This window comes from Nipponia nippon, unplaced genomic scaffold (assembly GCF_047370975.1).
Source record: "Nipponia nippon isolate SJK-2023a ecotype South Korea unplaced genomic scaffold, ASM4737097v1 scaffold_1, whole genome shotgun sequence".
Lineage (NCBI taxonomy): Eukaryota > Metazoa > Chordata > Aves > Pelecaniformes > Threskiornithidae > Nipponia > Nipponia nippon.
The window spans coordinates 67,411,462-67,438,810 of NW_028262290.1; the positions used below are offsets into that span (position 1 = coordinate 67,411,462).

Sequence of the window (27,349 nt, forward strand, 5' to 3'; positions counted from 1 at the left end):
GTAAGTGAAAATTGACATTAAATCATTCCAACTGGTACATTATATGGAGTAAAAATAAGAGAATTTGTGAAAAAAGAAAAATATACGGAACTTTTTGGCACTGAATGGCTTTTCAAGAAGAACACAAGGAATGTCAAAAGCCACGGTGGGATGGCTTTACTCTGGGAGGCCATGGGAGTGCAAAACAAGTATGACAGAAACAACTAAAGACCTGAGCTAACAGAAGATAAGGGTGCTATTATTTGTGAGAGAAGAGGAGGAAATATTAAAACCTTTGCAGATCTGCTCTTTGCCAATAACTTGAGAAAGACAGAGATGTTTTGTCATGGAGAGAAACACTTTGAGCAAGAGCCATGAAATGCAGAAGCATATTTGTTCTGAGAATGTCTCTAACACACACGGGCTACTACCATGTAAAACAACTGAGCAGAAAGTGAAACTCTGCCTTATTTCATTTATAGTAAGGTTCATGTAGCTAAGGTAAGGTTCATACAGGTAAAACATTTTCAACCAATGTGATTCAGCGTATTAGTTTACTGAAAACATTTTAAAATGACCTAACAGAATCTGCCATTTTTTTTCTGAAGTTATCAGAAAAGATGAGGTCACGGGGCCGGCGGGGAGGGGGGTTGTCATTTCATCAGGAGTGTCACAGCGTGCTGTCTTACAGTAAAGGCATTTTCACAGCACCTGGGGGGAGTCTAATCCTGTTACTGCTGCATAGGGTGGGGAGCAGCTGGGCATCTTAGAGGAACAGAGCACGCAAAACTCAAATCGCGCACAACTCAAATCACGCACATCTCCTTCTTTCCAGCCTTGCAGCGTCAGTGCTGTAAAAAAGCAGCTGTTTGCAGGTCTGTCTTGGTTACAGAAATCAAAGCCGTAAGGCAGACGAGAAGGGACCTGCGTGCTCTTATTTTCTCATCTTGTGAAACCGTAACCAAACAGCACAAAGTCAGCACGGTACCTTTCACCTCTGGCCGATACTGCATGCCATCGTCTTTCTTTCCAACTGCGTTTGTGTCATCTGTTTCTAGATGATAAATACATGCATGGATAGCTATTAGGAAAGGCTTATTATTTCCAGACAACTACATGAGAAGTCAGAATAATATTCGAAGAAGTATTTTGATTGCAGTAAGACTGGACACATTCCCACATTGTTCCTCCCATCCAATGAGGCTGGTAGCACACCTGGTCAGTAACAGTCAGTAAGCCCAGCGGCCAGACCAACACATGGCACACCTCAAGCTGTAGGTTTTGAACTAAAAACTCTTCCATGGTATGGGCCTAGGTTATTTTGTGACAGTCTGTTTTCGTTTTGGAACTGTTCACATTACCGATCTAGATGTAACCGGCAAAGATGGTGGAGAGCTGTTATTCCCATGAGAAGGTCCTAACTGCAAGACCCCAAAACTGAAGAGTCATGCACGTGATTAACTACAAGGCAGTAGACAGAGGGTTTCAGTGGACCATTCGAACGCTGGAAAAGGAAATGGATAAATATTTGTGCAATCAGGGGCCCAACTTGACTCACTTTGGAAGTACATGGTACAGCCCACAGCAGCAAGAAGGAATGTTTCCCACACACCGGTATTCCTTTTACTCTCCTACTTCCTACCACCCCCTCATGTAAGGCCCCTCGGACTATTGCTTAGATTCTCCTAAGAGCTTTTGCTGTCTTTCCAGGTAACACAGCACATATGTATGTAGTGTAAACATACCTCTGCGTGGGGAACTCTAAAATACAGGCGGGGAGTTCTCTGATAACTGGATCAGTGACTTCTGATCAAAAATGGAAAAGGGAAAGCTCTACAAAGCCCACCTATGTCAGAATTTACATTTACCAGAAAAACAAAATTAAGCCTACCTGAGCAGTGTCCAAGATGCCTGATGTCGATCTGCTCCTGCCTCAGACATGATGCTTCTCTAACAAAGCACGGATTGTTATAGGAACTTCCATCAGAAGCACATACAGGATTAAAACTGTATCCACTGCAGTCTATATTACATACACACCTGTTAATTGAAACATACAGCAAAACAGAATTGACATCCAGCAAACAAAAATGAAGTGATTTTGAGTCCTGAGTAAACACTAGCTCATATGTTAATACCAGGAGAGAAGAGCATGTTGCATGAGACGCTGAAAAATCCATTGATTCCTTCCAAGGCTTCCAAGCAGAATGCACAAAATTATGAATAGGTGCTTCAGTGTGCTTTTTAATAATGTATTGATGTTCCTTACAGTTTTACTATGGTATCAATTTCATTGATTAACACCTGAAAATTGATAACACATTGCTAGGACGATTTAGTACATTAATGTAACAGTTTGTGGTGTTTGTTCTCAAGAGTGAACAAAACCATAAGAATATTCTACTTTTTTTGGGGGTGTCAGGATCCCTGAGAGGGACTCCCATTTCTTTTAAGCAGTAAAAGGAGTTTTTCTATTTCAGAGGCTGTACAGAATCTATATGCTTGGTTAACTGTGTCATTTCAGCAAGACATTCATTCATACCTTTGAAAGTTAACAGTGGGTTTATTATGTTGTATTTAAAACAGAATTATGCAGTCTGAATTATTTCATATTGCATCCAATCAACACTTTGGTTGGTTTGGACACAGCATTTTCCATATAATTTGCAACTAGGGACTGTAAAACGAAAGCGGGAAACGAAATGAAGACCTAGCATGTTGCTGGTTCCTAACCACCCAAATGCAGGACAGCCAAAGACTTAGATAGGGCTATGACTTACCCAGTTTTGGTTAGATGGTTTTGTTGCCCCAACAAAAAGTCCTGAAACTTTACAAGTGTGAATGGCACAGGAAAACTTTCCAACTTTCCAAGCCCCATCCCCCTTGTTTACTTTAATTAATAGTCTACTTTTTAACTGAACGTCTATTTTTGAATTAAAGTTTCTGTGTGTGTTTCACATTGCTCTGCAAGCTCCGCTCTGCCTCTGGACTGGGAAAAGTAAGGAGTGTAGCTGCACTACAAAAAACCCAAGCTACCAACTTGCCAGGTTTTTTATGTTCTTTCCAGCTGTTCCAGGTACAATTAAATGATTAAATAGATGTATGTGTGCTGCAAGTCAGTAACAAATCTCGCAGCAGAACCTAATTCCCTGCTGCAGAAACACTGAAGATGGCCAGCGTACTGTTTCCTCTCCCTCTCTTTCCATGAGCACCTTTTGTTATGGAAGTTTAAAGATGCTAATTTTCCCAGTAATATTTCATGCCTGTGAACTTCAGATTGTTGCTAGACAAAAGAACGTCTCTAGTGCAAATGGGTTTTTACGTGCACCTACTGACAGTGAAAAACTGCCCCAGTAATGAGTCTCTACACATCTTAGGGACCTACGTCAAAGTACTCATGAAGCCACTAAATATCAACATGATGAACATATGATAATTTTTCTTACTAGAAATGGTAATAGTTGTAAATCTTAGACTCAGGAAAGGAAGTATTATTTTGTTTACGTGCTCCCACATGATTTGAAGCCTAATAAGCCTAATGAGGTGTTTATTAGGATTTACTATATGCAAATAAAAGGCTCATGGCTCAGCAGTTGTGCACATTTATTGACACAAACAAGCACAGAGCTAGTCCTCATTTGTATGACACTGGCTATGTGCTTATGGATACCTTTGCTCAGCGCCAGCTCTCAGGGATCACCGCTGCCTGCGTGTGCCCATCCTTGTCAAGTTTGAGCACATTCATATGTATCTCCAGACCAATTCCATCTGTATTTGTATGCCCAAACGGCTCTAATTCTGTCTGTAGTCACCATCCAAGGTCCGTAGCATCACAATTACTGCTGGTTTTTGTCATTCCTGGTGACAAATAAGGTGACTTTTGAAAATAATTTTTTCTTTCTCATGGTGACATTGCAGGCTAGAGTTGAAACTGCTTGGAAACTGCTTACATTTTCAGGCTTTGTTGTGTTCAGATTTAACAGCTAATGTTAAATGCTTACTTTCTTAGCATTGCCAAATGCTTGGTGTGGGGGTAGTTGTGAATTCCTGACCCTGTTTTTCTGATAAACACTCTCAGTCTTAGCTCTAACCATCTCTTCAATGTATAAAAATTTATTTTTATCATTTAAAATTTACATTTAAAAGTAGAAAAAATAAAAAAACCACAACTGCAAGAGGAGAGCATGTGACACGCCCATAAGGGCCAAGGCAGCGTGAAGCAGCTGAAGCCCACTGACCAGCTGCAACGGGCTTGCAGCTGCTTTGTGTCGTTGGAGCAGGACAGAGCTGGTGACTGCCAGGGGTGCGAGCGAGTGAAACGCTCGCCTGCTGCCAGTCTGGATACTGCGATTTGCTGGAGGCTTGCAATCACACCAAATCCCCAGCAGGGCCCCGCTGGCATGACAGACCCCGACCAGCTGGCAGACGTACGTGCTTTCCACCCACAGGCGTGAGGGCTGCAGGCACACCAAATCTCCAGTGTGGCTCTCACTGGCCAGACAGACCTGGCCAGCCGGTGGGACACATGCCTGCCCTCTCATCTCTGGGATCTGCCCCTGTTTCCAGGATCGGTGCCATCCTCCTTCCAGGCCCCCTTCTTCTGTCCAAAGGCACTGCCTTTCGGCACACCTCTTCTCTCCAGAGCCCTGGCCCTCGGTTTCCCAGTCTAAGCAGTCTAGCTGCAGAGGTGCACCGCACCACCAGCTTCCCAGCTGCTGACTCTGTCTCATGGCTCTTTATTAACTGGAGGATTCAGGATGTGACGCTTTTCTTTAGCCTGGGCATTACCCAGAATATACAACCAGTCTGTGCTGGTTGCAGCTTGGGAGTTCAAAGGTTCAATTTTGGACATTCACCCCCCCACACATCCACCCAATTATCTGCCTGATGCCATTAGCTACTTCTTCTCCTACAACCATGATGCCAAATGGTATATCTGGCCTTCACCTGGCCATGCAGTTACTGGTGTAGATGCTTTGACAGAGCTGTCTGGCACATAAAAGTGGCTGGTTTAATACACTGCGGGATAATGAATAGTTGAACCAGACTGATGCACTTAAAAAAATTGAGACTATTATGCTCCATTATTCCAACATAAAAGCCTGAAGCTATTCACGGGGCTGAAAGGGAATGAGTTAAGGTGAGGACATGGCTGGGGCATGATGCTCTGAAGGGAGCAGAGCCTCCGCGGAGGCAGTAGGGTGGCAGAGAGGGAGCCAGGAGCGCACGTCAGACACCTGTACCCATCAGAGAGTTTGCGTGGGGTGCAGTGAAGTTGTCCTCGCTCATAGGTGGTTGGCATTAGACCCAAAATACAGCCAGGCCTGCTGGAAGCACTGAATTGTGAGACAGGAGCAGTGAAATGTGGGGAATGCTGCTTTCAGTAGAAAACATGAAACAAAAGCTGTTTTTAACTGCTCCGTGTTTGTGAAGGAAGGTAAAACTGCGGGAGAGCGAGTTGCTGCTCTGATGCTGCACATCAAACACATCGAAACTGGCAGCTGAGTCCCTGCAAGCGGACAGGACCACCACCACAGACTGAAACAAAAAAGCAGCTTAGGAAAGTACTGAAAGATCCCCAAACGAACCTGCTACAAAATACAGGAAATATGTTACACCCTGAAGGCAGAGAGCTACAGAGGCCAAACAATAGGAGGAGATGACAGAAAAGACAGAAAATCCAGCCTCCTGAGGGGAACGAACTCCCCCCACCAGCCAGCTTGAAGCCTAAAGCCAGGCAGAAGTCAAAGCCCAAGACTACCAAGCACAGCCGACGGGGCTGAACCATCCCAGGGACCATATAAGCAGCACACAAAGTACAGGAAAGACGCAGCAGACAGTGTTCATGAGCTAAAAGTGGGGCCCCAAAGGGCAGAAATCTTAAGGTGGGGCTGTGTTTTGCAGGTGGTGAAATCCATGTGAGGCATCACGGACTGTGGGCTTTGTTTTTCTTCACAGCTGATTGAAACTGGACACAGAATTGAAGTTCCATATTGTAATTTGTTCCCTGACAAGTCCCGGTTATGCTAGGGAGAGAGCATGAAGAGAGCAGAGGACAACATGGAGAGCTGCTCAGGAAGGGAGGGCAGCAAAAACCTGAGATAGTGAAGGGGGCGCTGGGATACGCGGGAGGAGCACAAGAGGGTTACCCAGGAGGAGAGAGAGTAGATCCTAATTGCAAAAATCCTAATATCCCACTTTTTAAGCACTTATTCTCACTTCTGCCTTAGCTCCCACCAGTGCTGTGTCCACGTACAGTGGTCTGTGAGAGCAATGCCATGTGCAGCTCCCCAAGCTCGGCCATGCAGCTACGGACACTTTCTGGCACGACTTGACCCGAATGACTGATGAACAGCAGCCCTGGTGGCCACCAGCCTGCTACGGACACTAGCCTGAAAACTTAGCTTTAGGGGCAAAGCGATGAAAAGGTTTTGATCGTATTTCTATATTTTGTTCTCTGGAAGCGTGTAACGTGCTGGGGAATTAGGATGTGGCCCTGAGCACAAGAGGCATGCTTCACATCTTAGCCTCTTCCAGGTCTTAGCCTCTTACCTTCTTATCCATGACTACACAATTTCACCTGAAATTTTTAAAAAGTAAAATACAAGTCCATGTGAGCACATACCCAGCATGAAAATATTCGACTGTGCAATTGGAGAGTAGGGAAATAATATGCAACAGAAGATGATTTTATAAAAGAGGAAGCATTGGAAAGCCTGTATCAGCAAGGTTTAGGTTAGGATTTTAAGCCATATAAAAAAGGTATTTCGAACAGTATTTTCCACCTTACTTCTACTCACTTTAAAGATGTATTAAAACAGTATCCTGCATTTGTTGAGGCAACATCACAGCTTTGATTCTAGCTTTAAATATTTTTAATGTAACATTTCTGTTCTATTCCTTATAGAAAAGAACAGAAGCAAGATGCATTTTCATGCTTAATTACCAGTAGAAATAAAAATGAGGTGTGCTGTAAGCATGTGCTTTCACGTGCGAGCAGGTAGGTGCACACTGAAATTACAATGCACCAAAATGGCTGGTTTGCAATAAAAAAAGAGTAAAAAGAAAGAAAAAAAGAATAGAATAATACCTATCACACAACAGTATTTGTAATAATAGGAAACTATTCAAGATATAGAAACTTAATTTCTTATGTGAGAAATTAACTGTCTAGAACCTCTTAAGCACTGCTATTTTGACCCCTCAGTATATTTTCACTAATGCTAAAGGCTGGTCTGAGTTTGGACGGCTGACACAATCCAAGGAGACGACAGCATATGATGACGTCAGTCATAAATAACTGCAGAACAACATCTTGTATTTAACTTTCTAGTGTGGAAAAAAATTAGGTTCAAACCTAGGTCTGAGTTGCTTCCATGCTGCAAGCAGACCAGGAAGGTGAACGTGGGACAACCACAGCTGAGGTGAGCAGCCAGCACGCAGAGCACAGTCAGAGACGCTCCTGGCATCACACGTGGATGGACAGCACAGAAGCTTGAGCCCTGTCTCTCAGGCAAATGCCGCTCTGACAGGTACGTTTATTCCTCGGGAGTGACTCCACAAGGGAATCAGGAAGTATCTTGCAAAAGAAAATTCAAAGTCATGCAAACTTTCACAAAGAGAAAAGTAATTATTCTGAAAGCTTGCAAAACAAAAATGTCAGAGTACTTTTAAATATCATAGTATCTTTCTCCTAGCTCTCAATTATTTATTTCTGCTTTTTGGAGTAACTTCCAGGAACAATTGCCTGAAGTCCAGCAGTAGTGCAAGCATAAATCAGTGTGCGAAGCTGATCTTGAGCTGATAAAAGTGAAGATAAGCACAGCAAACTCTGCATCAAAAATAAAAAACCAACCCTACTATAAAAGGCTTCTCTGTTCCCCCAGTTGCTTTTTCAAAGTGCCAGCCTTCACTCAGACTTGCCAAAGCCGTGCCACGTTGACTAAATCAATCATCATATCCCAATACAAGTCAAGACTATGGCAAAAATCTTAGCCCTACTACTGATACTGGGTGTTTTGCCACCATCGCTTGGAGCTGAGTGAGGACTCTACAGCTTGAGCCTCACCCCTGCTCCGCTTTTGGCTTTTGTATGTGACAACATGATCCTGCTTGGTGCCCCAGGAAAATAAAGGAAAACTACCACCTGGTGCCTTCAGCCTGATGTGTGGCTGATCAGCGCAACCTTCAGAAGAAAAGAGTTAGCCACTTCAGGAAAAGTCACTTAAGAGAATCATGTACTAAGGATGTCTTGAAAGTGCTTGATGTTTCATACCAGAAGGAAGCGAATAAGTGCTGCAAGTTTTTGCTCTAACAGCTTGTTGTAAAAGTCAACACTGGGATAAAAGGAGTCAGACCACTACAAGAGTTTTTTTCACGACAACCTTCCTATTGGTTTTAACCAAAAAGATGGAAACAGGTAGCTAATTCTCCAAGTTGATGTCTTGCTGGAGAGGGTTGCTGCTCAGTGTCTTCAACAGATCTTTTCTCTCGCTTAGCCCTGGAAAGTCAACAGGACTTATTCAGGTGTTTTCCTGATGTACTAGGGTATACAGAAAAAAACCTTAATTTTGTCACCCGTCATCAGAGAGTTAACATCCTAAGAAGAAAGGCACTGGCTTGCTGTGACAACATGCTTTTAGAAGTTTCATGCGTGTCGTTCATTAACACCATCAGTTAAACAGAAGAGCATTTGAATTTCAGGAAAGTACAAAGTGCTATAATTAAACTGAACAAAAATTTTAGGTGGTTTTAATAAATAAGAAATGAAAACGTACAACTCATTTATTAGGGGCTACTAAGTGTAACAAAGAAATCGTGTTTAGTAAAATGATGTGACACGTTTGAAACGAGCTCAGGCTGTAAGAGCACTTGCTGCTATCAGTAAATTAATTAGATCCCCAGAGATCAGAACATATTTCAAGCCTCCTTTTTGTTTTCAGGCTTCAAGGTGTACGTGGTTTGTTGGAAGTTCTGCGTGCTTAAGAACCATTGTAGATTCAAAGAAAGGAGGAAAAAAAGGAAAGGAAAAGCATTACAGATTTCTGGAGTGGGCTTGGCTATGGAGAGAGGCGGCATTTCCAACCAACAGATCAGGCTGCTGCATTTGTGCCCATCTGGGATTTGCTCACGAATGTGTTTTTCTGGCCTGGCCTCAGAGAGAGCGCTGCTTGCTACCCCTTCCCAGTAGCCGACAGCAACACTAAGCTTTCTCAGCTACTCACCCTTTTATTGGCACATCTGTTTACAAATGTAAAATGGAAACACTAGAACAAAACAAAGTGTGTGAAATGCACACAGATGGGTAAGTGTATGCTTGATGGAATAAATTTAGGTGAATTGAAATAGCAGGGGTGTTGCAATTGCAGTTAAGAAGGTAACCATGTAAAATGAAGGATTACCTTTCATTTGATGTTCCTTCCCTTGTGTGCAATTCTTCCCAGATGAAACCTGAACTAAGAAAATCTGGATTTCAAAGTGATTTCTCTACCTATTTGACTACAGCTGAATTTTCATTAGGTTTTTTGGTGTCTTTTTAAAAATCCCTTTACAGCACTGGGGAGATAAGGGCAAGAAAAGTAGATTTCAATTCTACAAGCTTCTCTGTGCTCTGCTTGATCACCCTCTTGGTCTTTACTTCTGCCCAGCAATGCAGAACACCCTTTAAATACCATAAGCTTCAGCTACTTTCCAGCCATCCCTTCACTCCCTTTTTTAATTTCATGGCATGGCTCTCTCTGACCACTGTAGAAATTTAGTCCCTAACTGCAGTGAGCTTCTAGCAGCATATGTGGTGAGCTGACGCTTGCTCTCACAAAAGCGACCTAACCCTCCCTCCACCCTCAAATAACAGAAACCTTCAAAGACTTGGCACACACTGCTGCAAAGATCGTTAAAAATATACATTAAAAACCAGGCCTGGATTATTATCCATCTAGGATCTATTCAATTTCTTAATAGTCAGTATAATGAAGAGACCATTATACTATTCCTTTCATATCAGGCTTTCCTGTAGCCCAGTTTTACATAATTCAGTAATCCCACAACACAATCATAAATCCCTTGTTTAGGTTGATTTCCTCTATTGTTTGTGTTGTTTTTGTTTGGTTTTGGTTTTTGGTTTTATTTTTTTACACACAGATACTTCAGATTTTTTTTCTGCTGGACCAGAAAGCTGCGAATTGCATTTATACAGGATTAAGATAGTCTTCCTTATGAATACCTATCATACGCTAAAAAGGTTAAAAAAAAAAAAAAAAAGTTTGGCTGTCATAAATAAGTGAAAAAGTGGCCAAAAGAGGCAAGTATAAACCAGCATGCCATACTTCAAACAGACCAAACCCTTCCCTGAAAGACAAGTTAGATAGACAAGGCAGAGACTGGGACTTTAAAATGTCCATATTGGTATTTGTAAGTGCTAGTACTTACAGTTCTGAATTTCTGGTTTGGCCATTGTGAAAATAGACATTATGTAAATTACAGGCCAACTGAATCTATATGTTGCTGAAACACATTTTCTTTCCAAAGTAAATCTCGTGAAATGTTAACCTTGAAAGGTCTACTTGGGGATCAGTTGTCAATCTTTCTTGAAAATCTACATTATGAGTCAAAACAGATCTTTGACAGCATAGTACACTTATTAAAAAAAGACCAAATGTGCTCAGAATCTCATTTCAATATTTTATCTGTTAAAAAACAAAATATAGGTAAAACTGAGAACATGACACATTTGACCTTTTACAGTAAGGTTATTTTTAAGTTAATGATTTCCCTATCAAAGACAAAAAAAAAAACAAAAAAGATGACAAAAAATGATATTTTAAACTAAAACTAATGAAATTTATTCCAGCCATTTAGAGATCGATGGAAAGGAAGGTTGTTACCGAGCATAAAATGGAGGGCAAGATGACCACTCAAGTGGGGCCTTGACAAGACGGAGGAACCTCCTGAAGTCTGAAGATGAAGGGAAAGCCACAGGACAGAGTTGGGGTGGTTGGCGGGGAAGCAGCCCTGCAGAAAAGGACCTGAGGGTCCAGGGGAGCAGGAGGCTGGGGAGCTGCATCACAGTAGGGTTGCCAGCAGAGCAAGGGAAATAACTGTTGTCCTCCACTCAGCACTCATGAGGTCTCATCTGGAGCACTCTGACCAGTTTTGGGACCCCCCAGTAACAGCAAATATTTTGAGGAACTGGAGAGGGTCCAGTGGCAAGCCACTGCGACGGGTAGAGGGCCAGAGCACGTGCCATGTAAGGAACGGCTGGGGGCACTGGGCTTGTTCAGCCCAGAGAAGAGAAGGCTAAGGAGGTGACCGATTGCTGTCACCAACTATCTAAGAGGCATTATCGAGAACACAGAGGGAGGCTTTTATCAGAGGTGCACAGTAGAGGGGCGAAAGACGACAGCTGAAAGTCATGGCGAGAGAAATTTGGATTGAACACAAGGAAATTATTCCTCAAAGTGAGAGCAGCTCAGCCCTTGAACAGATGCCCAAATGTCAAATCTCCCTTCATGGAGATGGTCAGAGCTCTCCCGGAGGAGCCCTTGAGCCACCTGAATGAACTATCCCTGGTTGCAGCACAGGGAAGGAGCCTGGACCAGATGACCTCCTAGAGATCCCTTCCAACCTAAATTATTCTACAGTTCATGATTTAATTCTGGATATTATTTTCCTGAAGTTACAAGATACATTAAAATGCCTTTTAAAGCAACATTCTTTCCACCACTTACTAGATGTTGGCACATTGTTTTATTCGAGTATCTAGCAGTGCTTTGGCATGCGAGAAGAAAGAGACACACCACACAAAACAGTGCAAGAGCAGAGGATATAACTCCTCATAAGCAATATTACTTTTTATGCTGGAAAGATACTTCACATCTGAAGAAAAAAATGTGAGATGAAACCCCTATTCTTCAATTGATTCAGTGTACTTTTAAATGGTAATATTAAAATAGTATAAATATATATTATTTATATTTACTATAAATATAATATATAAATTCTTTAGAGTTACTATAAATATAGTATATAAATTCTTTATATTTAATATACAAGTATTAAAATGTTCTCCCTTACTCTGAGCATGAATTTTGATATGTGCAAGAAGAAACTTGTGAAAAAAATGACCAGATAATAGTAAGTCTTAAAAAAAACATATGGAAATCAGGACTATTTGAAAACTGAAGTCTTATGAAGAAACATATATATTTAAGAGCCCGCTTTTCTAATCACAATATCAAAAAACCCCAAATCCACAAGTAAATTTATCTTATCACTCTCTTCATCAGAGCTGCAGGTGGCTATTGTAAAAAAATAAAAAAAAAAAGTTATTCAGCTCTCAAAAGACTGTAAATAACAATTTCAGCTTCAATCATATGCAGTAAACTGAGGCATCATGTTGTTTAGAAGCTTTATAAAAATTACACTGAACGTTAATCTGAGTTTTAAAAAAATTCACTTGGAGTCCTTAATAGCCACAATAGTATTGCAAATACTTATATACGCTGCTTTCATTGAAGAAAGAGTTGATTTAAGTGCTGCACTGATGAAAATGATTTCACAACCACATCTCTTTTCATTTGTTTTGCATTCATACTGTATTATTTTAAGTGTTTCAATATTATCGGTATACCATCTTCTGATTGTGTACTGATAGGATGATCTGTTTATCTCTATCACATGTACAATCAGTAGAACTGAAAAGTCCAGTGTGTGCTAAGAAAAAACTGCAGTCTGGTTACCCCAGAGTATAGCAACAGCAAACCATATGTGTCTGGGTTGGTGCCCTGCAGGATTTACCCCATCAGCTCTAGGTGGCCCCAAGCTGTGTGCTGCTGCCTTCATCTCCACTTCTCAACCTGACTTCATTTCCAGTTCAAAATTCCAGCAGAAAACACACACCACCCTCATACTCCTATGTCTTTAGGCTTCTGGCCAGTTTTCCACATAAAAGTTTAAATTTACCAAGCTGTCATGTCCTTTTTCACTCCCCTGCTACACGTTTTGCACCATTATGTGCAATACATTGCCTTTTCAGCACAGTGGAGGAAGGTTCTGGCCAGAGACACATCTTGATGGGCAGGGTAGAAAGGGAGGTACTGGTCGATTGGTCTCAGGCAGAAGCTGTTCCCATGACATATACAACCTGTGTTTCAAGTTTGTTGCTAAAGGGGATAAAAAAAAAAAAAAATCACAGCCAATCCATGTGAAACCTGTTGTCTGCATCCTGTTACCACAGATCTACAGAAAACGACTGTACGGACAGTATGGCATAGTATGCCTGTATGCAACTTTAGACTAGTGCATCCACAAGTGATTTTCTATGCTCTTGAAAAGCCTGCCCATAAACTAACAACTCTTTAAAAAACTTACAAGCTGTATGAGAAAAGAAATAAAATATGGAGAAATATATTTCTGCGAAGTTTCCTCAACCTCATTCCTTTTTGCATTTATATAAAGAAATAATGTACTGATTTGCATACAGTTGAACATTAATTTTCTAAGTATGGCATGCTGTTTACGACAACCATCTCCTCAGACTTTCTTTCTTTGTCTCAATCACTTAAAATCAACATGGAAAATTTTTGCAGAGGTAGTGGAAATAGTAAAGTTGTTTATATTTTTGCATTCAACTTACTATGCATTGTAACCACTTCTGGTTTAGACAGATAATGTTTCTGAGAAATCAAACAAAATGAAGATACAAATCTAAAATTCTGTGCAAAGCCTGAATTCTTCAGACTGTGTGTGATCTTCTGTAATAAAAGCGTATGTAGCAACTTTGATCAGAGACAGCCATAATGTTTTAATGACAAGCATGAAAACTAAAAATTTGTAGCTTTTTTTAAAGGGGAAAATACAATTTAAGAGCAACAAAAAATTAAAGTCACTAACTTGTAACATGGAGTGCATCTCAGCTGCGTACAACTGAACTTGTTTAAATTTGCTTTTAAAAAGCACCAAGATTTGGTAACTACACAGAATAATTTAGGCTGGAAGGGATGTGTAGAAGGCATCTAGTGTAACCCCCTGCTCAAAGCTGGCCCAGGGCTCTGTCTGATCAAGTTCAGACCATCTCCACAGATGGAAACTCCACAGCCTCACAAGACACCTTTTTCCAGTGTCCAACCACCCTCATGGTGGCAACACTTTCCATTATGTCAAATCCAAATTTCCCATGCTCCAACTTGCACTCGTTGCCCCTCACGCTATCACTGTGCACCTCCGAGAAGAAAGGACTTGCTTAGACATCAGCAAGTCCAACTCTAAAAGTCAGGAAATGCCAAGTGGTTGGTCCTGCTCCTGCTTCTTTGTTGCATGAATCATCCTACGGTTTTCACTGAAACTATCAGGTGCCATCATTTTTTGCACAGGACTCCCACATCTTTCCAGGCCCAAAAGGCGAAGCACAGACCGTATGGAATAAAACTGTCTTTAGAAGGATCTTCCTGTTATCGGGGGAAAATCTGCCTATTCTGTGCACCAGGCTGTTGTGGCTGGCCTGTTGGCAGGTCCTGAGATCTCTCATTAATGCCAGCTCATTTACCTCAAATGACTCAATGCTCTGTGGCATGGATGTCTCCCCTTCCACCAATTCACTGTCCGCAGGCTAATCGTTTTATCCATACTTAAGTTTCTCTATTCATAAAACGGGAGTATGGATATTGTTTTGCTTCTCAAGATCCCTTAGAGCAGAAGGAGCTGATGTTTGTAAGGTCGCAGATTGCACAGCTTGGAAAAGAGGATGAAAAAACGCAGAATTGTATATTTACCGTAATTATTAGCATCTCATGAGTTTGACTGTAGATTATCTACTGAACATTAGGAGACTGTTCAGCTAACTCATTCAGTTACTATCATGAAGCGAAACCCTCTTGAAATGCTTTCCATAATCATGCAGATGACTTTTTTAAGTGTTTTAACATCACAAGGGTTATGCAAGCCTAAGAAGCCTACGTGAACTAAACTAAATGTACCTTTTGTTTGTGGTTCAGTAGACAACACCCCACTAACCAAAACAGTTACAGTGGCCCTTCTCATGCCTTAAAAAGGAAAATCAAGATAGAATATTTTTATCAAATTAGAGTGCTTGTATGATTTGCTAGAACTAGGAGTGATAGTGGCTGTAATATGGTGCAAAATTAAATTCAATAATAATATGAACCTAGCAGTGTTTATACAAGTCTGATGAAAGGTACTTGTGCCGCCAATAATTTTATATATGATGACATAGTTCTATGAGATTAAAAAGCATGTTGAAACCCAACAGGAAAAGGATTAAAAATAACATGTAAAAAACATTCTTAAGGGGCTCTCTCCTAGAGCTTTCCAAACAGAAGATTTCAATCCCATCTTGTTTCTGCCAGGTAAATAATTGTTTTGATTTTAGGAAAAAAAGAAGCCAACTCCTAACTTCTACTTAAGCAAGTCTGTGACTTACTATGTGTCTTCTCAAAATTAACCTTGTGAAGGCAATCTATGTTAACAGAGCCCCATTTAATCTAAGTCTAAACAGACAGTGACTATCACTAAAGCCTATTCTAATGGCCAAAGGTACTAGGCAAAAAATGGTTATTTAGGTTGGAAAACTGACAAAATTGAAAAAAATGACAGGTCTGATAGGCTGTGACCAACCCTCATGGGAATATTTTCATATTTTGAGTATTTTGTAGACAAACATTTTCGTTTCCACATATTTTTTAAATGATGACTAATTAAAGAAATCTTAGAGGTAAAAAAGCGCTCTCCTCCTGTTGTCAAGATGAGGGAGCATGGCTTCATTTTATGTGAGTGAAATGTATGGAATAAATCTTCCACTCTCCTCAACTTTATCCTAATTCTCTTATAGATACTACATAGCTGCAGGAATGCCAGCTCTACAAGTACAGAATGAATAGGCAAGCTTTTACTGAAGTGGAATGCTTCAGGATTTATTTTCCAAAGCCAAGAGCACATCTCAGTGCATATAACAAACAAATCTATACCCATCTTGCCAGTCATAAATGAAACAGACCAAGGCAATATTACAGAAAATTATTAGTATTATAAAAAAACAGCTACAGCTCATTTGTCTCTCCAGAAAAAAGCAAGCCTACTTCGGTAGTATGACATCTTATGAAATCTGAAGTATCATGGTAGCATTCATGTATACTATTACCATTTTGGTCTCCCTTGTATGCTATGTTTTAATCTTGAATACGCATCTTGAATATTAGTGCTAAGCTGCTTTACTGCCTGAGATGTCCTCGTGCTGATATCCCATAATAAAATCTCGTGCAATTAAGACATATTTCAACATGACATGGATTCCAGCTGGAAGACAGGAGAAGGGAGAGTGATGCTTCCCCCCGATTAGCGATGTTCAGGCTCTCTTGTTCTGAGATGCCGTTCCCCTCCACATACACAAAAACGTACCATTCGCAAGTCTCTCAAACACCTTCACGTGCTGCCTCTGCAGCTGTGACCTCAGTACCCGCCATCAGCCCAGATTCTAGTTAAGCTTCTTCCATACTGGTGGCCACTGCCAGGACAATGGCTGTGGGAAAACAAAGCCCCATCAATTAGATGGGACTTCTTTTACCTCCCAACAAACCTTAATGCCTCACGAGGCTGTCTAAAGGAGCCCTTTCCTCCCTGACGTCTCTGCCCCTTCTGACAGCCACACAGAGCCTGGACAGCCAGGGTATACTCTAACCATCAAGCACCTTGAGTAGGGCAATTTGGTACATCTGCTTCTGCATTATGGATTGTCTTTAAAATCTTGTTTCTTGATCATTCATTTTGAGCTCTGACAAGCAACTGATATTCTTCACTGGTTTTCCCCTGGGTGCATCTGAAAGGTCACGTGGCACACTGAATTTGGAAGAAGTGACTGGCTCAGCTCACCAGTTCAACTTAATGTTTAGGTCCAAGCTTTGCACTGATGGAAACAACTGTCTGTAATACTTTATGAACAAGCAGAATATATAGAAAAAAAAATCTCAGGGATGATTTATCAGTATTTGTTTTGCATTCCTGTTTGGTTTGGGGTTTTTCTGTTGCCAGGATAAAACAAATCAAGGTCCTTTGTTTGAAAAATATTTGATGAAGATTCTCCAATATGCCTCTTTGTTGTTTTCTCCCTTTAACTTCCAACTGCAGATAGTTTGTTCTTTACAGACACATATCAAACACATTATTATTGGACAGCATTAAAGCTTCAATTAGTAAGAACAAACATAGTCAAGCAGATGTTCATGTACTTTTTCTTTTCTTTTAACATTTTTTCCCCTTTTGTTCAGTGATATTGTTAAGGAAAACTTATTACTTACCCAACATTTTCTGCATCTTCATCACACTCAGCCCTATATTTGCAAACTCCGCATTTTGAGTGTTTTCTCTGAACTTCTGTCCCAGATCCTTCATACTCTAAAAAAAATAAGGTATTGTTAACAGAAAGCATGACTTTCATATTAAGCTCTGATTTTGCTTACCTAAATCCATTTGCCTTCAGGTATATTGTCAACATAAAGTTATCATATACTGAAGCTATTAACCTTAATAGTGCTCCCTTTTTCAAAATCAGGCATTTGGAGGCTGGCAGAACTGTACCAATGACAGGAAAGCATCCCTGAAAACACTAATGGTTCACTGATTGACTCTTCCTTTATTCTTATTTCAGTATTTATTGTCACCCCACCAGACACACAACCGGCATTGACATGTGTCCCAGTGACTTTTAATCTTCATTGGCACTGATAATGTGTAAACCCTGTGCCTTTTAACATCCTTGAATATTAGGTAGTGGGGATTTGAATGCTATTTTCTTTGTCAGTCTTTAATTACTGTTATCCTTATGCAAGGTTACTGCTTACATTTTTCCCCCTTTCTCTTTCATGACGATGGGATTAGACTGTGCTCATACCTCATATATGCTGTGGTATATTTTCCAGACTACTCTGATTAGTTGCACAAGACTAAAAGAAAAAAGTTATCTTAAGAAACTGGTAGAAATGCTATGTCCCCCCAAAAGTAAAATTAATATCTCAAATATTCTGATCCTAAAAACATCTGCGCCAATCTTACTGTTGACATGGATATCAAAACTCTTCACTGAGTAAAACAGAAATATAACTGTACTTTTATTGTTTCACTACCATTAGTCACTCCTATTTTTTAACAAAGCCATAAAGGAGAGAGAGACATTTGAAAAGCAGGAAAACAACCACAGAAATCTGCAGAGGGAGACGAGAACCATTTAATGTATCACAGTATCATGGTGGTGCAAGGCTGACTACACAAGGCTGTCAGGTGGACAGAGCTCAAAGCAATTCTCTTTCTCATAGCAGCTTTATGTGCTGTAGCAACAGCTAATCAAGCACTACCAATTAAAAAGCTGCATTTACATTCTCTAAATATAAATAGCAAAAAGAAATCCACAAGTCTTTACTAATTTTCCTGGATCTTGGCTGAAGGGAATCTCTCCCTCCTACCTGGAGGCTGGGCTTAAATGGAGAATAGTGCAGGTGAGCCTCTCAAATTAACTTCTGTCTAAAGCACGCTGTGCATTTTTCAAAGAGTAATACATATCAAACTTTATTACAAAATTCCCACTGTAGAAATTCTATTACCGCTCTTATTAAGTTGCAGTAGAGGTCATTTGCTTTTATCTTTACAAATGTACATCTTATTTGATTTTTCCTTCTTTCTAGATACTACATTCCTGTAGCTGTGTTTGGCATCCTAAAGTGTCCTTTAGTGTCAGATTTCACTTTTCCATGCCAGTAAATGACCCCCGACCGTTTGAATGAGTCAAACAAATGGCACTGCTCATGGCTTTCATTCATGGTATTTCCCCTTGTTTTGCTGTTCTTAGGACTCTCGATGCCCTTCCCCAGCACGTTAACAACCTCCGGAGTTACAGGGGCAAGAGCTAGACACACTGCTCCAGAAGAGTTGTGATCAAAGCCAAATACCATCTATGATATTCTTCAGTTAAAACATCCAACAATCATATTAATTTTTGACCATTTTTCTGCACTGACCATTATTATTCACATTCCCTTTATTATCCACCTTATTCTCCAATGAGTCCTTTTCAGGGTCATCAGAAGTAGTGTAGGAGAGAGGCTGACATCAAGGCAAAATCACCTAGATCCTGGACTTGCTACATATAACTCTGTCCTCAGGCATTAAAATCCCGCCTCTTGTGCGTCCTGTTAGCTCGGTGACCTGTCTTCTGTTGTCTGGGCCTGATCAGCACTGACTGGTTTGCTCCCAGGTCACCAGTGGAAGGGGTCACAAGGCCAAGAACAGTCCCTAGAAACACACTCATTTTGTAACGATTCCTTAACGTTTAACGATCCATCGATTGGCAATATTTTTGCATATTAGGTGTGCACTGTGTGGACGTTGTGCCCTCTAGTTACTTAGACTTGTATGAGAGATTGCCTTTGACTGAGGAAGGTTCTGGCTTTGAGGTGATACACTTAAATAAAATGTTCTGTTGTACAAGTGACTTTCTTGGAAAAATAAGTAAAAAAAGGTAAATTTCTCAACAAAGGTTTTCCATGAACCCATGATGACTGGCATTAAATATTTTCCCATCCCTTAATTCTGTACTCAGTTGATCCTTCCACCTTCTATTCCACTGCTTTGCTTCTGATGGATGCCAGAATGAGAGGCTGTAGCCTGCCCGATCACCACATTTATCTTTTCTCAAAATATTTGTACATTATTTCTCATTGTTCTACTGAAGAAAAAGAGACCAAAAAAGTCATCGTCAGCCCAGAGAATTCTTTACCACCCATTTTTAAAGCTTTCAGGTGCAAACCAGTCAGACCTGCTGGTTAGAAAACACCTGTCTTCAACATTTCGTTCTTAATATCCTTCTGCAGTATTGCTAGCATGGAAAATATTTCATCATATCCTGTATCTACTATCTGACTTGACTACAAATACAACCAGAATGCTTTACAGAGCACTTTCGCTGCACTATTAGCATTTCAATTTTGTAATGGAGCTAAAGAAGCAACACATACACACACGCACATGCACACCCTTCCTCATGGGCTTTAGTTCTGCTCCTTGTGAACACCCCAACACCTTTTCATTTTCATAAACAGTAGTCCACAACTACTTGTTCATTGTTTCTATACACTATTCAGTGTAAACTTACCTGTTTCTCCTTTCCTCCCCCCTAAAACTGCTTTCTCTACCTTTTTAAATTAGGTTTGCTTTAGAAAAAGTGTGGTCTTTTTTTCCTTGATCAGAACTTGCTGGACCTCATGTATGTAGAATTATTTATCTGTACTTTATTTTCTTTGCATATAATAAATATGTGCAAGTCAAGAACACCTGCACCTCAGATACTAATAATTTACACCTGTCAGGATGAAGCGTAATACCGATGAATGTGTATTGATGCAACATTTCTGAGTTAGGCGCTAGTCGTCTATAATTTTTAGAGGCTTCTTTCATTACTGGCTGCATGAGGTTTTAGTACTAGCAGCAGGAGACACTGCATATAATATAGACTGAAGTCCTTTAAGAAAATGCAGTTTTTCCCACCAATCCAAAATAGATAAATACTGTTTTTCAGCCTGAATTGGTAGCAGACATTTTCAGTACCCCACTTGTGTGCTGTTAAAATAAGTTAATCCATTAATATTTGAAAGCATAAGTTTCTCTGGTGCAAATGTCTCCAAATAGGCAATGCATCCCTTGACAGATTGCCCCTCCCTTCTCCTTTCTCCCCCACATTTGATTGTTCCTAAATAGGTTATAGCCATTAATTTTAATATCCCAATCAATCAGATCTTCCCAGCAGGTTTCAGTAATATCAATTAGGTCAAAATATGCTCCTAAATGAGAAATTCGACTCCTCTTGTTTATTATGCAGGCTTCTAATGTTGATGTATAGATGATTACAGAATTTCTTCTCCTCACTTTCATTGGTATCTTGATTAATTCTGTTCTTTGACATCTTAATTTCATGTTGAGTGAAAGCTCATTTTCCCTCTCTTTTCAGCTTCCTTTCGTGTTTCAGGGCAGCACCTCATTAATGCTCTGTCCTTCAGAAGAAATGAGGCACAAGGATGGGATCTGTGACTCCCAGTTGCCTCTCTGAGCTGCAGTCCTCCTTAACACTTCTCCTCGAGTCATTATTCCTCTGCAGAAGATGGCCAGCTATATCTTAGGAGCGTCAGGGTAGGAGCCTGCAAACGGACAGAAGCGCTAGAGGAACTGGCCAGCAGTAAATTGCTTCCCTCGGCAACTCATTTGTGTTTTCCTACAACGGTAATATGGCTGGGTTTCTGCTGAGGGCTTTCAATCAGGCTCGAAGCAAAAGCATCAGTCTGTGTCAAGGTGAAGTTTGGTCTGCCCCAAGGCATGGCCTGGAAAGGGAGCTCTGCTGTATATATGTATTTATCACTGTTCACAGTGAAGCGGGGGGAGCTTGTGGAGAGCTGCAACTACTCAGTAGCCATGTACGGATGGAAGAAAGATTCCTTTGTCTGGGAAAGCCCCTCTGAAAACCAATTCCTATCTATTTTGGGAGTATAGTGATTTTTGCTGTATCTCATGGGAGTAACTAATCTCAAAAAGGTTTTGGAAAAATAGGAAGGGCTACAGCAAATCCCCTTCTGCATCCTAAAGTACAGAATAACCCCCCCTGTGATGAGACTGTCATTCCTTCAGTACAGCTAGCACTGGAAATTCCTCTCAAAATACCACAGTCCACAGCATCACACATTATGGGCTGCAGTTCATTGAACGGTTTAGCGACTTATCCTCTCTTCCATTAATTTTTAGGGCAACTTTAATGACACACTTAATTAAAATGAAGATTGACCCTGTAATTTAAAACAAAGCTGCAAACTTGCTCTTTTGTCTGTAAGTATACATTTAAAGCAAGTGCAACAACTACTCTTAGCTATCCCAAATTTTTGGCAAGCAGTGTCTTGAGTTATCTTGACCATGCTGCTGGATCATACGCAAAAGCAGCATTTACCAATGTGGAAGGTCCTGTTCTCTTATCCAACTACCCAGCTGGCTTAGAAGCAAAGCCTGGCTTGGTATAGCCAGAGATCTATACCTGGCTGAAAGATAGATACTTTCCCTGTGCAGTATAGACCACACAGTGCAGCTGTAAGCAAGCTCCAGTAAAGACACCAGCCTTCAAAGTTTTGCAAGAATGGGCATTACAGGTTTAACACAAGGATGCCTGGTCTATTTATGTCTGAGGTGCCTGGAGGAGGGGAATTCAAAGTTTGATACTCTAATCACAACCCAGCCAAGGTGATATGCTTGCCCAGTGGTTATGATTATGATAGCGTGTGCACTTCTAAGCAAAGGCCTTGAGGACGTGCACTATAAGACTCCCTACCACCACCTCCCTTGTTAGGTGCTACGTATTTTACACATCTGACAACTATAACTTCTATTTTGCTTCTACGCATATGACACCATGGATAATGGTGGGGAAAGCCGGCATACTGCGAGAGCTGGATCAGCTTCTACGCTGCAGGACCCTCTGGTTGGAGAACTCGAATACCCATTCACTCCACCATCTTGCTTCAAATGCAGCTAAGTCCTTTTCCTCCAAAGGAAGACACAACAATTTCAGAGTAACCGCCAGGGGAATTACGTATGAGTAGATGATGGTGGAAAATGGAAAGGACAAGAAAGACACCAGACACCAGGGGAGGCGTCCCACAATTTCATGAACATGCCGAATGCCGTTCTGCAGGCCCCACGGAGAGTGGGTAGGCATTGGAACAGACTGCTCAGGGAAGTGGTGCAATCACAGTCCCTGGAAGTATTCAAAAAACGTGTGGATGTGGTGCTTCGGGACATGGTTTAGAGGTGGACCTGGCAGTTAGGTTAACGGTTGGACTCGATGATCTCAGAGGTCCTTTCCAACCTTAATGATTCTATGATTCTATCCAGGCTGGATGAGATGAACCTGCCCTCATTTGCTATCTGTCATCCTGCACAAGAGGCAAGAGGAATATGTCCTTCCGTGCCCCTGGCTCCAGCATCCTTCCAAGCAAGCTGCAGCCCTCCCCCGAAACTCCTGCTCAGAATAAGTTTTCACCAACAGAAGGCCTGAACGTTCAGGCCCTTTGCCTCTGCGTTGCTGAACCTTTGGTGAAAACACAGTAATTCTTGCAAGTTTTAGTTCGGTGTTAATTTTACCTACAGGGAGTAGGATCTCAACAGAAATAAATAGGGCTATTTGAAGCTAAAGTGATACTCACTGAACAGCCACGTGATGGAATCAGCACTTAAATCTTTCTAAGTCACACACCATTATAGAAATATGCTAAAAGACGTGATGTTACCTCCTATCCAGGGTGTTAATCACCATCAAGTTTCTGCAGTCATATTAAAATACATTATAACAAATCAGTAGCATTATTACAAATTAAAATAAAAAATGTTTGAGGTTCTAAACTGTGTCTGTATACCACTCTGACTGTGTGACAATTACTGGATAAGTGTTGTCCCCAGTGAGGGGAAGGAACAGATGGCAGCCTGCTAAAAAGCACATACTGTATATCAATTTATTAATTACTGAATGCAATCTGCTAGACGTTCATCACGAGATACTTCAGCTATTAAATTTCAGAGGGATTAGAAATTCAAAACAAATTATTTTAATAATAATTAACTTAGCTATATGTATTGCAAGCATGTTATTTCCTTAGCTTAAAAGCCTGAAATGATTGGGTGCCATCTGTCTAACTACCATTACATCTTTTTTAATATCAAAAGTGCATTTTGCTTAGGTACACAGATAAACGCTGAACAAAAAGAATAAAAAATTAGTGTTATGGGCATAGTAGGACACTTAGAAATCTTACCCATGTTGGCTGATTACTAGACTACAGAACCTGCCTCTTCTAGGACACCGATTTGTCTCTGAGAAGCTGACTTGAAAAGTCATTACCATTTGTTAACTCTTTGATCGTGTGCATAACACATGCTGATGGTTTTCAACACACCCTTGCAAAGGCCTAACTATATCACAAAGTCAACATCACAGCTGCCATTTGCTGGCAGTATCAAATAGAGAGAGTAAGGACTACCTGGAGTGAGAGGAAAAAAGGCCTTTACTTGGAGGGACACGGGAAGAACGGCTCAGAAGTGCTCGTTTACCAAAGATGGGACCTGGGATCTCAGAAGAAATAAGGTTCTCCTTCAAAAGTTATTGCACTATGCGTGGATGCCAGATGGAAAGTACTACCAAAAAAAGCCTTACGAATAAGGACTACTGCCAGATGAAAGCAAATTATCTTTGTCACGAATACCTTTGACAAAAAAAAAAAAAAAGGAACCAGCTTCTTCAAAAAGCTTTCCTTTAAGAATCAGTGTTCCCATCTGCAGTGGGCCAAAATTTCTTCTAATAATGTAGGATGTGATTGTAAATCCGAGCAGAGACTAATGGCTCCGATTGCCCTTCCCGTTGTCTCACTACTAGTTGGGCAATGTCATGCTAGGTTCTTTTTTAGAATATTGACAAGGACAGCGGCTTTAACACAAGACTGAGGTCTTCTGAACATTGCATCTGCTTCAGCTAAATGATAGGGCTTCTACCTGGCTAGAAGTCCGGAGTGCCAGCTCTTTGTATAGTGAGAGGGCAAGAAGATCACTAAGATGACTGCTTCTTTTTAGACATTCTTGGCTAGTATCAAGTTGTAAACTTGAGAAAAAAAAACTATTTGCACATAGAAAGCACATGCATATAAACCTACCGAAGTTAATCTTCCTGAGGCTACTATATTGGGTTGACACAGTTCTTTTTACAGGGAAAACATGGCAGATTCCACCAGAAATAACAATTTTAAATTCTTGTTAGAAAAAAGAAAATGTTTCATGCAAGCTAGCAATCTGCCTCCTTTATGTACACATGACAGCCTGAGGATCATTTTTCATGCTCCAATCTACCAGTTGTGGAAGTACATCCAGCAGGTCAAATAGTGTTGTAATTTACAACTGGCAGAGATGAACATGAATCTGAGCCTGTGACTTCTCTTTCACCAGTTCTGCCTCAAACTCTAACAAATCACCATTTAAACAAAGCGGATCAGGAGCCGGTTTTATGACTGTATTCTTCAGAACAGGGAAATTGCAGAATGATTCATATGAGATTACAGACAAAAGCCCATGTTTTCAATGCAAATCTGAAGGATCCCACCATCTTCAGCTGTGGCCTCAACTAAGCAACATTTTTAGGGCTGAGTCCCACTCTCTGACATTGTTTTCTGTAGAGGTGAAACATAATGGTAAAAGTAATGAGTTTTTTCAAATTTCTCTAATTTCTGAATTAACAATCCATACTCTTCTTAGAAGAGGCTTCAGGATACCCACTGCCACAAGTGATCAACAGCTTGGTTTCGTAAGTGTAATTTTTATTATGCTAATTGAAGGTTCAGACTTCTGAAGCTAGCAAAATGAGTAATTTTATCACAACTCTTTATTAATACCATGCTGTCAGAGCATAGAAAATGGAAATCGCTTATCCAGAATGTCAGAGGGCAACTAGACAATTGTGTCACCCTTAAAAATTATACTCCTTCATCTCATTCAGGCGTACTGAAAAAATTCTCCCAGTTTTAATTCTTTTCCTAAAATCTAGTATCTTTGTAACAGCAAACATGATTTAGGAGATAACCTGGATCAGTATTTCCATGGTCTTTAGCATTTTTGTGGCACATGACAACTTCTAAGGCAAGACATTGTCTGAAACAGTCTTTGAGGAAGAAGGTTTTTCTAGGGTTTTTAATCAGTTCTAAATCTACTCTTTTTTTTTTTTTTTACATAAAAATGAATGCATTTAAGATCATACAGTTTGGGAGTAGGAGGGAAAATCTGCATCAAGTCAAGTTTTAGAATCATTAATGAGCTTGTTCTGCGTCTGGAAAATGAAAGAGAACAGTGTGAACCACTAGCACAAATCTCAGCTGCACGTGAGGCAAGCAGCTAATTTCAGCAGTGAAGACTGTCACAGGCAGAGCTATAGCAACTGAAGAGCACAACTCAGACGCTTTCCCAGTACTTTCCTTCACAGTTAAAAATCTACCAGCAAACAGTACATCCCCTGCGCAGCAATCGCAATGCTTCCTGAACACATACAAGCAGCTGCACTCATCCCTTCCGTGTGTGCAAGCTTCACTGGTCCATACACAATCACACTAATTGTGTGTTTAAGAAACATAGCGAACACTCATTCTGTGATTAACATCTGGAAATGTAAATCTTAGGGAGAAAACACAAATCTCTAAGCTAGCATGTTTGCTTCCTTGCTGGCTCGCTCTCACTCATCCTTGTGTTTTCCCACTTCTATTGCTGCTTCCTTGTACTTACAAGCAGTAGCTGTACCTAACCCACAGGGCACAGAAGCTCTCCATGCAACTTGGTTCCCATTTATGCACCCTTAGCCCAGGCTATGATACTACATGATCAGGCCTGGCTGATTATTATATCTCAGCATGTCCTGGATTCCTCAGGAAGAAAATGGGGAAGGCTGGTCCGGGAAGAAGCTGTGCTGTGCTCCAGTCAGTCCTGTAGCTGGAATAACCAGGGAGGCAGGACTGTGGTGTGCACCAGGGAGCACCCTGACCCTGCAGGTCACCCTCTGCCCGGGTTCCTGCCCTTTCTCCTTGTCTGGATCCCAAACAATGCACCTCCATCCTCAGCAGGTTCAGCATTCTTTTAGAAGTTTGCTTTTAATTCTAAATTCCCTTAACTTGTAATACAACTTTGATTGTTTTAATGTCTCCTTGAAACAGTTTTACAGTTCCTTGAATAATGGAACAAAACCAATTCCAGATACAAAAATATTGTTAGTACAAAAATATTCTTGAGTTTTTGGCCAGAGCAGAGTTCAATAATCAAAGCGACAGTGGATTCCATCCTTTGAAGGATTGCTTTCAGACACGGAAAATGACTCAACATGCTGAAGACTAGTCAACTGCTCTGCAGAAGTATTACACAACACCCAGTTTAGTGACATAGGTGGACGGGGACAGTACTAATTCAGCATGTCACAGATAGCCTGGAAGTATGTATTGGGTTTGCGTGTCAAGGTTTTGGTAGCAGGGGGCCTACAGGGGTGGCTACTGTGAGAAGCTGCTAGAAGCTTCCCCAATGTCTGACAAAGCCAATGCCAGCCAGCTCCAAGAAGGACCCGCCGCTGGCCAAGGCCAAGCCCATCAGCGATGGTGGTAGTGCCTCTGGGATAATATGTTTAAGAAGGGGGAAAAAGAAAAAACAAACGCTGCACAACTGCAGCCAGAGAGAGGAGTGAGAATATGTGAGAGGAACAACTTTGCAGACACCAAGGTCAGTGAAGAAGGAGGGGGAGGAGGTGCTCCAGGCACCGGAGCAG

General features: G+C 40.9%; 1 protein-coding gene across 2 annotated transcripts in view; it reads right to left on the bottom strand.

Moving 5' to 3' along the window:
• Positions 1 to 27,349, bottom strand: part of TMEFF1 (transmembrane protein with EGF like and two follistatin like domains 1) — a 125,197-nt gene that overhangs the window by 10,068 nt on the left and 87,780 nt on the right. For both annotated transcript variants that reach the window (XM_087758665.1, XM_087758674.1), the window contains 3 exons: positions 17,286 to 17,382; positions 1,871 to 2,019; positions 968 to 1,033 (listed from right to left, as the gene is read on the bottom strand). In XM_087758665.1, the coding sequence (XP_087614791.1) occupies positions 968 to 1,033; positions 1,871 to 2,019; positions 17,286 to 17,382 (312 nt within the window). The remainder of the gene's footprint in view (positions 1 to 967; positions 1,034 to 1,870; positions 2,020 to 17,285; positions 17,383 to 27,349) is intronic.